The sequence below is a fragment of the Mesocricetus auratus genome, unplaced genomic scaffold, assembly GCF_017639785.1.
Source record: "Mesocricetus auratus isolate SY011 unplaced genomic scaffold, BCM_Maur_2.0 Super-Scaffold_100008, whole genome shotgun sequence".
Classification (NCBI taxonomy): domain Eukaryota; kingdom Metazoa; phylum Chordata; class Mammalia; order Rodentia; family Cricetidae; genus Mesocricetus; species Mesocricetus auratus.
The window spans coordinates 54803256-54815340 of record NW_024429192.1 but is presented as its reverse complement, the minus strand read 5'-3'; the positions used below and the strand labels follow the sequence as shown (position 1 = coordinate 54815340).

At 40.2% G+C, this 12085-nt stretch overlaps 1 protein-coding gene across 4 annotated transcripts in view; it reads right to left on the bottom strand.

The window, feature by feature from the left end:
* Positions 1-453: 453 nt before the first annotated feature.
* Cd86 (CD86 molecule) overlaps positions 454-12085 on the bottom strand; it is a 62421-nt gene continuing 50789 nt past the window's right edge. For all 4 annotated transcript variants that reach the window (NM_001310555.1, XM_040750258.1, XM_040750259.1 and 1 more), the window contains 2 exon segments: positions 454-2058; positions 3275-3314. Coding sequence is in view for 2 of the 4 variants with exons in the window: in XM_040750258.1 (XP_040606192.1) it covers positions 2054-2058; positions 3275-3314 (45 nt within the window). In the remaining 2 variants the exon portion in view is untranslated.

Below are 12085 nucleotides of genomic sequence, written 5' to 3'. Positions count from 1 at the left end.
ACCTGTTCTGGAAAATTGTTGGCTTTTCTCATTATTTTTGTGTAATGTTTTTATATTATTATTTTATAATCAGGGTGTTTGCAGGACATCTTTTTACATTAACATGTACATATGCACACGCTTTAACAATTGCTCAGGGTGAAAGATAACAAGCTAAAAAAGGAAGTGCTGTTTTCTTATTCTGAGGTTCTCTACTGACATTCAGGAAGTCGATATTACTCAATTTTTAAAGATGTCTCATTATGGAGAGATACATTTAGGCAAACACAAGCCTCATTTCTCTACAATGGGTAGAGAACAAGGAAGGAAAAGAGGATTTTGGAGGAGTCCGAGACTTTTAGCAGCAGGGAGGTTAAGGGTGAGTGGGAACATTAGTAAGTAGATGTGAAGGGCAAGTAGGAACATTAGCCCATAAGTACTGATCGACGCAGAAAGGAAAAAAGTAAGCTTGGATAAATGCAAGAAAACTTTATTGGAATCTACTCTGTACAGAACATGTTAATAACCAGCCAAACCCTAAGAGTCTGCACAGGCAGGGCCAAGATGTATGAATGGAAACATTTCAAGCGCAAGTCTACAACCCTCAAGGGCCCTTCATATAAAATATAAAGAACAATCTTTGCTGCTCAGACCTCGCAAAGTTTTCTTTAAGTTTGAATGGTGACTATTCCATGCCTTATCAACACACCACATCCTACCACTTTTCTATGAGGCTACTTCTCTCTTGTATATAGTTGTCCTGTTTCAGCATCAATTGCTCTTAGTCCTTCTTTGAAGGGCCAGTCCATGCCCACTGCTGACTAAGGCAGTATCAGAGTGCTGTGCATTTTGCTTTTCCTGTTTTCACTCGAGCCATGAGCTGAAAAAGTCCTAGCCTTCCTCCCTACATTTTATCACAATAACTGATCTTCTCCTGAACTCTGTGTCCAGCTGGATGAAACATGGGGTTATCAAAACACCCGTTGACCACCAAGGCCATTGCAGTCTTCATCCATTGGGAGGTACCATCCATCTCTGGCTTCTTGACTGGTCCAAGGATTGGGGAAATCAATCAATCCTTCCATGAGCATTGTTGGTTGGACTCTATTGATTTCCCCATGTTTGGAGCTGTCTTGTCCTTGCACAGCTGTCCCCAGACCATCACTGCCATTCCATTTTTCTCAAGAGGAAAAATAGGACTCAGGGCATGTAGTACGTCTTGCTTTCTTCGGTGATGCCTGTAAATTCTTGTTTATTGCTGGCTGATTAGGTGGATTCTGCCAATATCAGCATCATCCCAGACAGGAGTGACTCCTGGGTCCAGGGATGGTTCCATTGCTGTCTTTCTGTATCTCCCAGCATTGAGAATTCTGTGCTGTTATCTATACTTTGGTCATCGTGTTCTTTACTGATCCTGACAGAGTGACAAGTTTTCCTAATAAGTGGTGGGTCTTTCTCTAGAGAATAGCAGTTATGCTACTACAGTATACACTCTTTTCTATTTTAATATACTAACATGGACACATCAAACAACATAATCAAATACACCACTCCCATCCTGACTGAAGAGGTAGTTATTCAGGCCCAAGAGCACAAGACGGAAGTGGGCTATCACTTTTGTTCAACATAGATGAAAGCCAGTATTCCTATCACAAGGAGTTCCGTATAAAAACACTCTATGCAAAGTTAAGAGAGGCATCTGAACTAAAGGAGGAGAAGTTGATCCAAACTGTTATTCCCTAGCAAGGAGCCATTTCAGTGCACTAGACCTGAGTGTGAACTGAGTCAAACAAAGCAAGACAGAGAATTAGTGTCTGCTCCTGGCACCAGGGAACAGAGCTGGAATGAGAGGGAATGTTTTGCCTACAGGGAGTCTCAGAGCACCACATACCCTAATAATTATATTCTCTTCTCTTCTGGGAATTCAAAGAGGTTGCTCAAAAACTTGCCATGTAAAAGGGATAAAGTATGGACACTATTGTGAGTTTCATTCTTTAATGTAGTACTCCCATCTTCTGGGGATGTTTTTGGATTGTGAGCAATGCTGGGCTTCTTATTTCAGACATACAGGCTTTTATTCTGGAAAACAAAACAAAACAGAAAAACAAGAGACTGGGTGAGATTTCACAATAGGACCACTTTCTTTTGTTAGATTTCAAACAGAAGGCTCTAGGCGGCCATTGTAATGTATTGATAAATAGAAACAAAGTACTGAAACAGAGGACAAGAAAGCAGAAGGGAAGAAAGCCAGGCTACACTGTCACCCTTCGCTTTGCACAGGTCTAGGTCCTCATCCTGACGTTATGTTGACTCTTGATGCCGTCCGTCCTTCTGCACACCTTTCCAGAACATTTCTGAATCAAGGCTTAGAGGACCAGAAGCACCTCAACAACTTTGGCTCTCCACCCAGAATTCCTGGAGTGAGTCTTGTTGCTAGAGTGTGTGATAGAGTGTGTGATAAATTCTGAGCTGTGTGTGGCTTCTGCATCCTGGGGTTACTATAACTGTCTCTTCAATCCAGGTTTTTTTTTTAATAGGGAGCTTTGATCCCATGACCAGGTAATCAATGCCTTGGCATTCTTGAGCTCTCAGCTCCTCGCTGGTGATGGAGGAACGGACAACCCAATTGTGTCATGTTGTCGGAGTACTGGTCACCAAAAACTTTCAGCCTGGCATTGTGCTGGGTACTATCAGCCCCTGTGATGTTTGCCTTCTATAGAGTTCAGTTAACAGCATTTCCTAAGGTAATTTTAGATAAGCAAGCAAGGATCCATGCGACACTGTAGCAGATAGACATGATTAAGTTTGGGAAAAGGTTTTTAAGGAATTGCTGGTGGGGCCTAGAGCTGAAGAATGAGGGAGAAGAAACAGTAGGAGCTTCCAAGTGATGGGTACAGCAGGCACAAAGGCACCGAGGCTTAAGGGCATATGCTATTATTCCCTGCTTCTTTATTTACTCATCCTATATATGCAAGAGGCTCAATAGTTCAGTCACTTTTAGGTGCTGAAGTTGCCATGGTGAATGAGATGCGGCTATGTCTACTGCATCACATCACATCCCTGAGCTTTGCTTATTCCTTGCCCTTGACTGACTCGGCATGTCCTTGGGGCACTGTGTATTAGATACTGCCGCTGTTTGGAGCCTCTTTCCTCCATGCTCTCCCTTGTCTTGCTGTCTTTCCTGCCCCCGTTAGCTTTTTTGTAAGTCCCAGCATGCTTCAGGTTAAAGCCTGTGCAAGTCACAGGTAGACACTGGGGGGTCAGATCTCTGAACAATGTTGCAGTTGGCACTCACCTTTTTCATTTCTCACTCCCTTCTCTCTCCGTTTTGATTTCTGAAAGAGATCAAAAACAGTTTCAGAAGCCGTTTTCCTCATAGGCATGGAAAGAGGGGACATGAAGAGGCTTCAAAATCCTGGGTCTCAGAGAGAAATTATGACTGGGGCTAGGAAGGACTTCTCTGCAGCCCCAAGGTAAAGCCTTTTTTTAAAAATGTGTCTTAATTTCTAATGTTGGACATAATCCCACCCTTACCTAGAAGTGTCCTCACTGAAATGAAGGGGCATGTGAGTAACACGCTCATTTTCGCCAGTCTTTTAATGACCAGAAAATAATTTCCATTTTGAAATCTAAGTAGGTTTAGAAGGTGAATGAAAGGTATTCAGTTCCAACAATGCTAACATTTAGATGAGTTAGCTATATGGTGATGCCAAATAATACCACGTGTGTATTGTTGCATAGACAGGCTAATGCAGGAAATCTCCAGGCAGCTAGATTTCCAAAGTCCCCGAATGGACTTACTGCTGATGCTCTTAGGTTGATGGATGGTTTGTTAGTACTACTGTCCCACTCAGAGACTCGTGGCTTGCTCTCCTGGGCATCCATGGAAAACACAGGCCCCATTCAACAATACTGGACTATAGTCTTCCTGAACACTGCCTGTAACTTCTCTTTTGTTATGTGCATATTTAAAAACAACCATTTGCATGGCAGTTATCCTTGAACAAAACTTAAACTTTTTTGGTAGAAAGATTGATGTTTCTTTTTTGAGATAGGGGGTCTCAACTATGTAGCCCAGGTTGGTCTCAAACTCAATCCTGCTTCCACCTTCTAAGTGCTAGGATTATAGCACTTTATCACCACACCTGGCTCCAGTTTTGTTTAATTTTCAAAACTGTTTTTCTAGCTGTGGATGATTTGAATTCCTACATAGTTTTTATAGAGCCAGCCTTTTAATTTTTACTAATGAGTCTCCCAGGCATTTGATTTAGATTGCTTTGATCCATTGATCAATTTGGAGAAAATAGTATCAGCAATATTTTGTCTTCTGACCCTTGAACACGGTATATGCTTCCTTTTATTTAGGTCTACTTCCATTTCTGTCCATAGTAATGCGTGGTTTTAGTCTTGCATTTGCTTTGTTAAATGCATTGCCAACACCTTATTTTTATGTGACAACCCTAGAAACAGTATTTAAACATTTTCTCAGTATTTGTTTATTGATACTATATAGAATACAATTGATGTTAATTTTTTTTTCGAGATAGGGTTTCTCGGTATTGTTTTGGAGGCTGTCCTGGAACTCGCTCTGTAGACCAGGCTGGCCTCGAACTCACAGAGATCCACCTGCCTCTGCCTCCCAAGTACTGGGATTAAAGGCATGTGCCACCAATGCCTGGCTGATATTGATTTTTCTGAGCTTGCATTTTAAGACTCTGCTACTGTCACTTATTAGTCTTTTAATAGTTTTAAAGGCTTTTCTACAAACACAATCATATTATCTGCCTCAAAGATGGAGCTTTTTTTGTCCTTCCTTTCCAATCTGCAAGTCTTTCTCTTTTGAGTCATTTCACACTGGCTAGGACTTCCAGGAAAATGCTGAGCAAAAGCGATAACCCATAGGCATCCTTGCCAGTGTTAGGGGAAGAGCAATTTGTCCTTTATCACTATGATGCTATTAGAATGATTTGATAGATGTCCTTTGTGGGTTTCAGATATTCCCCTTGAATTCCTAGTTCATTAACGCTTTTCTTTCTCTTTTAAAATTATGAATGGGTGTTAATTTCATCAAAACTTTTTTCGTGTGCATTCCATGATGACATGAGGTTTCTTTTAGTCTGTTTGCTAATGACTGTCACTCCTTGGGTTTTGAATGCTTAACTCTCCTACCTTCCTAGAATATGTTCTGCTTTATCATAGTGCAGCATACTTGTAATATATTACTAGATTTTAATTTCTTATTTTGTTAAGATTTTTGGCATCTGTGTTCATATGGGATCCTTTGGGGATTACTTTCTTGATATGTTTTCTTAGTTTGGGGCATCAGGAATCTCACTGCCTTTAGGGTTGACTATTGACTAAAGGCCATTGACTTGGCCATTGACTACAGGTAGTAAGTCACAATGTCACCTTTTCTCTGCTCTTAGTTACAGTTCTATTTTTCTGTTGCTGATGCCCAACATCTCGAAGCAATAGTTTTATTCTCATTTTGTCTGGTTTCCAGTTTTCTGTGGCAGGAAGCAATTCATGAGGCAGTTGGGAGGAAGTAGAAGTCATTTTTTTTCCATACAATTTCAAGAGTGCTCAGACAGGTTGCTCTTTTTTTTTTTTTTACGAGACAAGGTTTCTCTGTATTGTTTTGGAGGCTGTCAGACCAGCTGGGCCTCGAACTCACAGAGATCCGCCTGCCTCTGCCACCTGAGTGCTGGAATTAAAGGCGTGCACCACCACCGCCTGGCAACAGGTTGCTCTTATATCCTCATATTTTATAATCCTCCCTTGCAGAGATTCGGTTTGGACTACAGTGTTGAGTCTGATCTTTGCAGTTGGAGACAGCTACTCCTTTGGATTTTTGAGAGCAGGCTCTCTATCCTCCTGAGGCTATTCTCAGGTTAAACATTCTTGGTTTATTTGATGCTGATGCCCTGGTTTCAATGTGGTCTAGCCCTTAAGGTTCATGTGTTTGGAGGCACAATGTGGAGGCAAGGAAGAGTAGAGTAACCTTGTTGGAGGAAATTTGGTCATGGGAACCACACTTGGGAGAATTAGCATGTACCCCTTGGGAGTGAGTTGGGTCTCAGGGACTGGCACTGTAAAAGCAGGCTGTTATGAAGCCTTGGTCTTTCTTCTGTACACATGTGTATCCACACACACTGCTCTTACTTGTATTCTCACCACTCTATGCAATTTGCATCTCATAATGCAGCATGAAATGGCTGCCTGACCTTGGGCTTTCAGTCCCAAACCATAAACCATGATAAACATTTCCTTTATGGCAGCCAGCCTTTGATGTCTTGTTACAGCAATGTAAAGGAACTGAGAGGCATTTGAGCTGTTTCCTATTCTAGTTTCCAGATACTTTCTACTTTCTAAATCTAACCAGATTTTAGTATTGCCCAAAGTCCTCTAAAAATCATGGTGGAATATCCCAGATAAATACAGAACAGAAAATAATCAAATGATCTTTTCATACCCATGGCAAAGTCAGCACAATTACAAGAAAGCCCCTGTTTTAAAAATGAAAACTGACAATCAGGACACGTGACCCACACTTTTGGAATGGATGATAACTTCAGTATTTTTGAGGTGGAAACGGGATGAGATCACTGACTTTCAGTTTTTAAACTCTGTGGAGTTTCCTGTTTAAATGTTGATGAAGAACTAGTCGCTTTGGAAAAGATACTTGTCCTTTAAGAAATGATAGCTAACTAGGTATGGTAGTACACACCTTTAGTCTCAGCACTCAAGAGGCAGAGGCAAGCAGAGTTCTGTGAGCTTAAGTCCAGCCTGGTCTCTATAGCAAGTCCTGTGCTAGCTAGAACTACAAAATCAGAACTTGTCTTAAAAAACATTGTGACGGGCCTGGAGAGATGGCTCAGCAGTTAAGAGCACTGATGGCTCTTTCAGAGGACCCTGGTTCAATTCCCAGCACCCACATGGTAGCTAACAACTGTCTATATAACTCTAAAATCTGATACTTTCACACAGACATACATGTAGGCAAAACACCAGTGCATATAAAATAAGAATAAATAAATTATTTTAAAAAAATGTTGTGACTATGAGAACCAAGACATTTTTCATTTTGCTGTAGTGAGGCAAACTGTAAAAACTTGGCTTCGAGAGCACTATTACATACATTTTTTTAGTCTAACAAATTCTCAAATGAACAAACTGGTAGTGTAATTGCAGATTGGATGAAAACAATAATTCAGAATTACACATTCTCCTGCATTTTCTTTCTTATTAATTTGGGGGAGGGACAGGATAGAAAACTCCTTATATCGACTTGATATTTCCTTCTTAATCATTTAAATTTCCTAAATAGGATAAATACACATAACCAAGACACAATGAACAAACACTGGACAGGACTTTTAATGCCAGGTTAGTTACTTTGAAGGCTGTTTCCTCTGAAAAGTGGATTAATGTTATGTTCCTACTAGTTGTCATGACTGCTCCAGTATCTGTCTGTTGGCAGAATTCAGTCCTTTGATGTTGTAGAACTGAACTCCTCAGTTCTTAGTTGGGTGGCTGTCAAGTGAGGACCATTTCTAGCTTCTAGACATGATCCAAATTCCTTGGTTCATGGCCTTCTTTTCCCAAGTACAAAGTCAACAATGATGGACTGAGATTTCCCCAAATCTCATATGCCTCCTCCTCCTGGCACAGCTCTCTAACCTACCTGGGTAAATTTCTGCAGCTTATGTAAATTTTTGCTATGTGGATAACATATGGAGGGTTTGGAGTGGTGTCTCAGTGGTTAAGATCACTCAATGCTTTTACAAAGGTCCCTGATTCAGTTCCCAGCACCCACATGAGACCTGGCACCCTCTCTGGCCTCTAAGGGAATAAAACATGCAGTACACATACATACATGTGTGCAAAATACTCATACATATAAAATAAAAATAAATCTTTCTTAAAGATAATATAAATTTTAGGTATAGGAAGTAGATGGCAAGTAAAGGGGCAAGTATTTTACTTATCACAGCCAAGACCAGAAAAATCCACAAAGCAAGGTTACTACAGAACTCAAACTCATGAACATCTTTTATCCACATGGTTTGATTTTCCATGGAATGTCTCCCTCCTAAAGATGTCAAGAAGTCTTTCTTTGACCAAACTCATTGCCATGTATCACATTATTTTAGTGCTATACTCTGATGCTTTAGCCGTTTGAAGACATAGTTTAATGTCACCATCTTACACACGTTTAGCTTCTCTAAATCCCCTTCCAATACCTTTCTTGCATGTGCATGTATATCATCCTTGACTTCCTCATCTAGTCTCAAATATTTCTGGTTGCCTTATGGGGAAAGAAACATGTTCTCTTTTACCCCATCTCTCCTTTGTTTTGGTTGCAAGCTGATCATTCTACTGTGAAAACAAACTTAGGAAACAGCTCATTCCTTTCTAGAAATTGCTTCTACTTCTAAGGCTAATTTTTTCTCTAAGCGCTATTGGAGATTGAGCCCTCCAGGAAAAGCTGCTCATTAAACAAACACCTAAATAAAATCAGAAGTGGCACATATCCCAACAGACATCACAGTGCAAGAGTTGGGACAAAACAAGGTAACACGATTCCTGCAAAAGACCATGATTCCTTAACTTGTGAACATGAAGATATTGAAATGGCTGGGCAAATAATTTTAAAGTCTACTTATGAAAACGATTCTTGACCTCCAAGAGGGCATGAGCAAATAAACAAATGATGTAAGGAAATCAACTCAGGATGCAAATAAGAAAGTCAACAATATATATAAGGAATTCAATAAGGAAACAGATTTTTGAAAAAAAATGGACAGTAATGCTGGAAATGAAAATCCAATGAAACAAATTTTAAAAAATTCTGTGGAAAACCACTATACTAAACAAAGTAGATAAGGCATGAGGAGGGACATTAGGGGCTAGGGATACGGCTTAGTGTGTAAAAGTGTTTGCTGTGTAAGCACCAGGACCGGAGTTCAAATTCCTAGAAGCCCTGTAAAACACAGATGTGCAGCAGGATCATCTGCAGCCCTGATGTGTCTGTGGGGTAACAGGAGCTGGAGACGGGAGAATCCCGAGCTCGTGGGCCAGCTAGCCTAGAGAACATGGTGGAAAAACAATGCAGAGGTGCTATCTTGCCAGGCGTGGTGGCATACACCCTCAATCCCAGCACTTGGGAGGCAGAGGCAGGCGGATCTCTGTGAGTTTGAGGTCATCCTGGTCTACATACTGAGTTCAATTGCCAATAGCAAAAAATAGACAAAAACCAAACCAAACAACAACAAACCTAGGAATAAATCTAACTCAGAGGGTGAAAGACCCCTAAAATGAGAACTTTAAAGCATTGAAGAAAAAAGAAGAAATGAAAGGAGTTGTTAGAGGAAGGAAAGATTTTCCATGCTTACAGGTGGGCAGAAAAAATGTGAAAAATTGGTGTATTACCAAAAGCACTATACAGATCAAATTCAATCATACTGAAATTCCAATGATATTCTACACATAAGTAGAAAAAATCATAACATTTATATAGAAATAAAAAAACCCTAAATAGCTGAACCATATTACAATAAGTGATCTCAAATTACATGGTCTAGTCACAGTTACATAAACAACATGATACAGGCACAAAACTAGGCATGTAGACCAATGGGATAAAATAGAGGACTCAGAAATTAGCCCTATAGATGTAGCTATAGGCACCTATATTTTTTAAAAGGTGCCAAAAACACATATTAGAGAAAAAGAAAGAATAAATGGTGCCCAGAGAACTAGATAGCCACATATAGATGACTACAACTAGATCTCCATCTTTCACCTTGTAAAGAAAGATCTTTTTAAAATTGGTGAAGGCCTTCTTTGATGCTTAGGAGGAAAACATGGGATAAACAGCCAAGATAAGACCCGGACAAGGACTTTTTAAATGGACTCCTTTAACTCAGGAAGTAATAGTATGACTTAACAAATGGAATTGCCCAGGACTGAAAGACCGCTGGACAGTGTAGCAAACAATAGAGTAGATAACCTACTTAATGGGAGAAAGTCTCTCCACCTGTAGCTGTAACAGAAAATTCGTATCTAAGATTCACAAAGAACCCCAGTTTTTCTTCAGAAGCACAGGATTCATAGCCACATGAACCAAGCGGGGAACCCTGACTTACCCTGAACATTGCAAACACATCCACTGAAAAAGAAAGGTGACAGAACAAAAACAAAAAAAAAAAAAAGGAAAGAAATAAAGGGAAGGAAGTGTAAACCAATAAGCCACTTCAGATGTGTAAGTCCCAGTGTAGAATAAAGAGCAAACAAACAAACAAGGCAACACATCTCATGCACAAATCGCTGACCCCCTCCTCTCTCTCATAAGGTATTCTTCTAATGAAAACAGCCTGGAAGACCAGGCAAACGGTTCCAATGATTATAGCTATGTTTAGACAACTCATAGAGGATGTGAATAAACTCCAGGAGGAACAAGCCCCCGAAGCTGAATGAAATAAAGAAATCCATCAGAGAGGCCTAGGAGCACCCAAAACAACACAGGCGATTGCTGTTGCTCACAGGTGCTCGTCAAAATTGGATGGCTAAGACTCTGTTGTTCAAGACACCTCATACTTGAGCTGCAAGACACAGAGAAATCAATCTTGAACTGCCCAGGGAACTTGTTCCCCAACAGATGGCTTTCATAGCTCTAGAAGGTGCTCCAAAGGCTATTGGAGGAGAAGAGCCATAGATAGTCTCCTCTAGTGCTGCTCCCTGCATGCTACAACACCCACTTTCCAGACCAAATATGACCAGTAGTGCAAATTGTGGCAAGACTCTTACAGAGATTACTGACTGATCCCTTTATTGGATCAGTCTGCTCTACAGGAGGAAATTCATGCCTAGAACTGTAAACAGGATGAAGGAGGTCACAGGTCCCAGAGGAGAATCTATTGATGATGTTCTTTTAAATGGTTATGTTATCAAACTGCCTTCTACATTCTTGTATTTATATCCACAGATTTATGTTGCTACAAACTTTGGCCAGAGAAGTTTCTTGTTGCAAAAAACAGAGACACATTATTGTCCAAAGCGCTGAAAATAAGTGACTTGGAAGATTTGCAATCAGTGAGACATCTATATCTGACCCCCAACCCCCAAGACTCAGGGCACTCCACAGAAGACAGGCAGAAAGAATGTCAGAGCCAGCAGATAGGAGCAGGGCAGTGAGACACAATTTTCTGAACACTTAGGAACTCACAGCAGCTGTGCAAGATCAAGCCAGTTGAAATTTTCATCATTTGGGGCTTCCAAGGCTCCATCCCTACTTGAGAAGCCATTTTTTGATAGCTGCTTGGAGAAGAGTTACTCTTTTTAGGAATATGGCAGTGGAAGGCTGTCCGTGCTGTGCACCAGTGGATGGCCCCATGTGTATGTGCATATGGGCAGCTCTAAATAGACTCAGGGTGTTACGTTAGCAAATCAATTATAAAAGGACAGACTTTTGGGGAGGTGATGGGAGGAGTTCTAGGAGAATTGAAGTTAGGGCATGAGGAGTAAATATGATCAAGAAACATTGTCTTTTGTACATTTAGGAGGTTTAAAAAATAAATAGAAATTTAAAACTATAACACAGAAGAAACCCCCAAAGCACCCAATTAATAAATGACTTGAAGAGTCACTTGTCAAAATAATGGCCAATAAATAAACACACACATGCACACACTATGTAATATCATCAGTCAGTAAGGAAATAGAAGTCAAAACTACTGTGAGATTCCACTGCAACTCAGCCAAGAATGGTTGTCATCTGGAAAACAAATGACAGAAAGAATGGAAGGAAAAAGAAGGTTTATATACCGTTTGTGAAAATGCAAATTAGGTTGGCCACTAGTAAGGAGGTTCCTCAACTAGAACTACCATGTGACACATCTATACTATTCCCATGTATATAACCAAAGTGAATTCTAAGTCTGCACACCACCAAGATATTGACACATAAGCCATGTTTATTATGTCACTATTCACAGTAGCCCAAACACAGAACCATCAACAGATAAAAGAGTAAAAAGAGCATGAGTTATATACATACATATATATGTACTATAAAGTTTTGTTGAATCATTGTTAAAAACAAAAT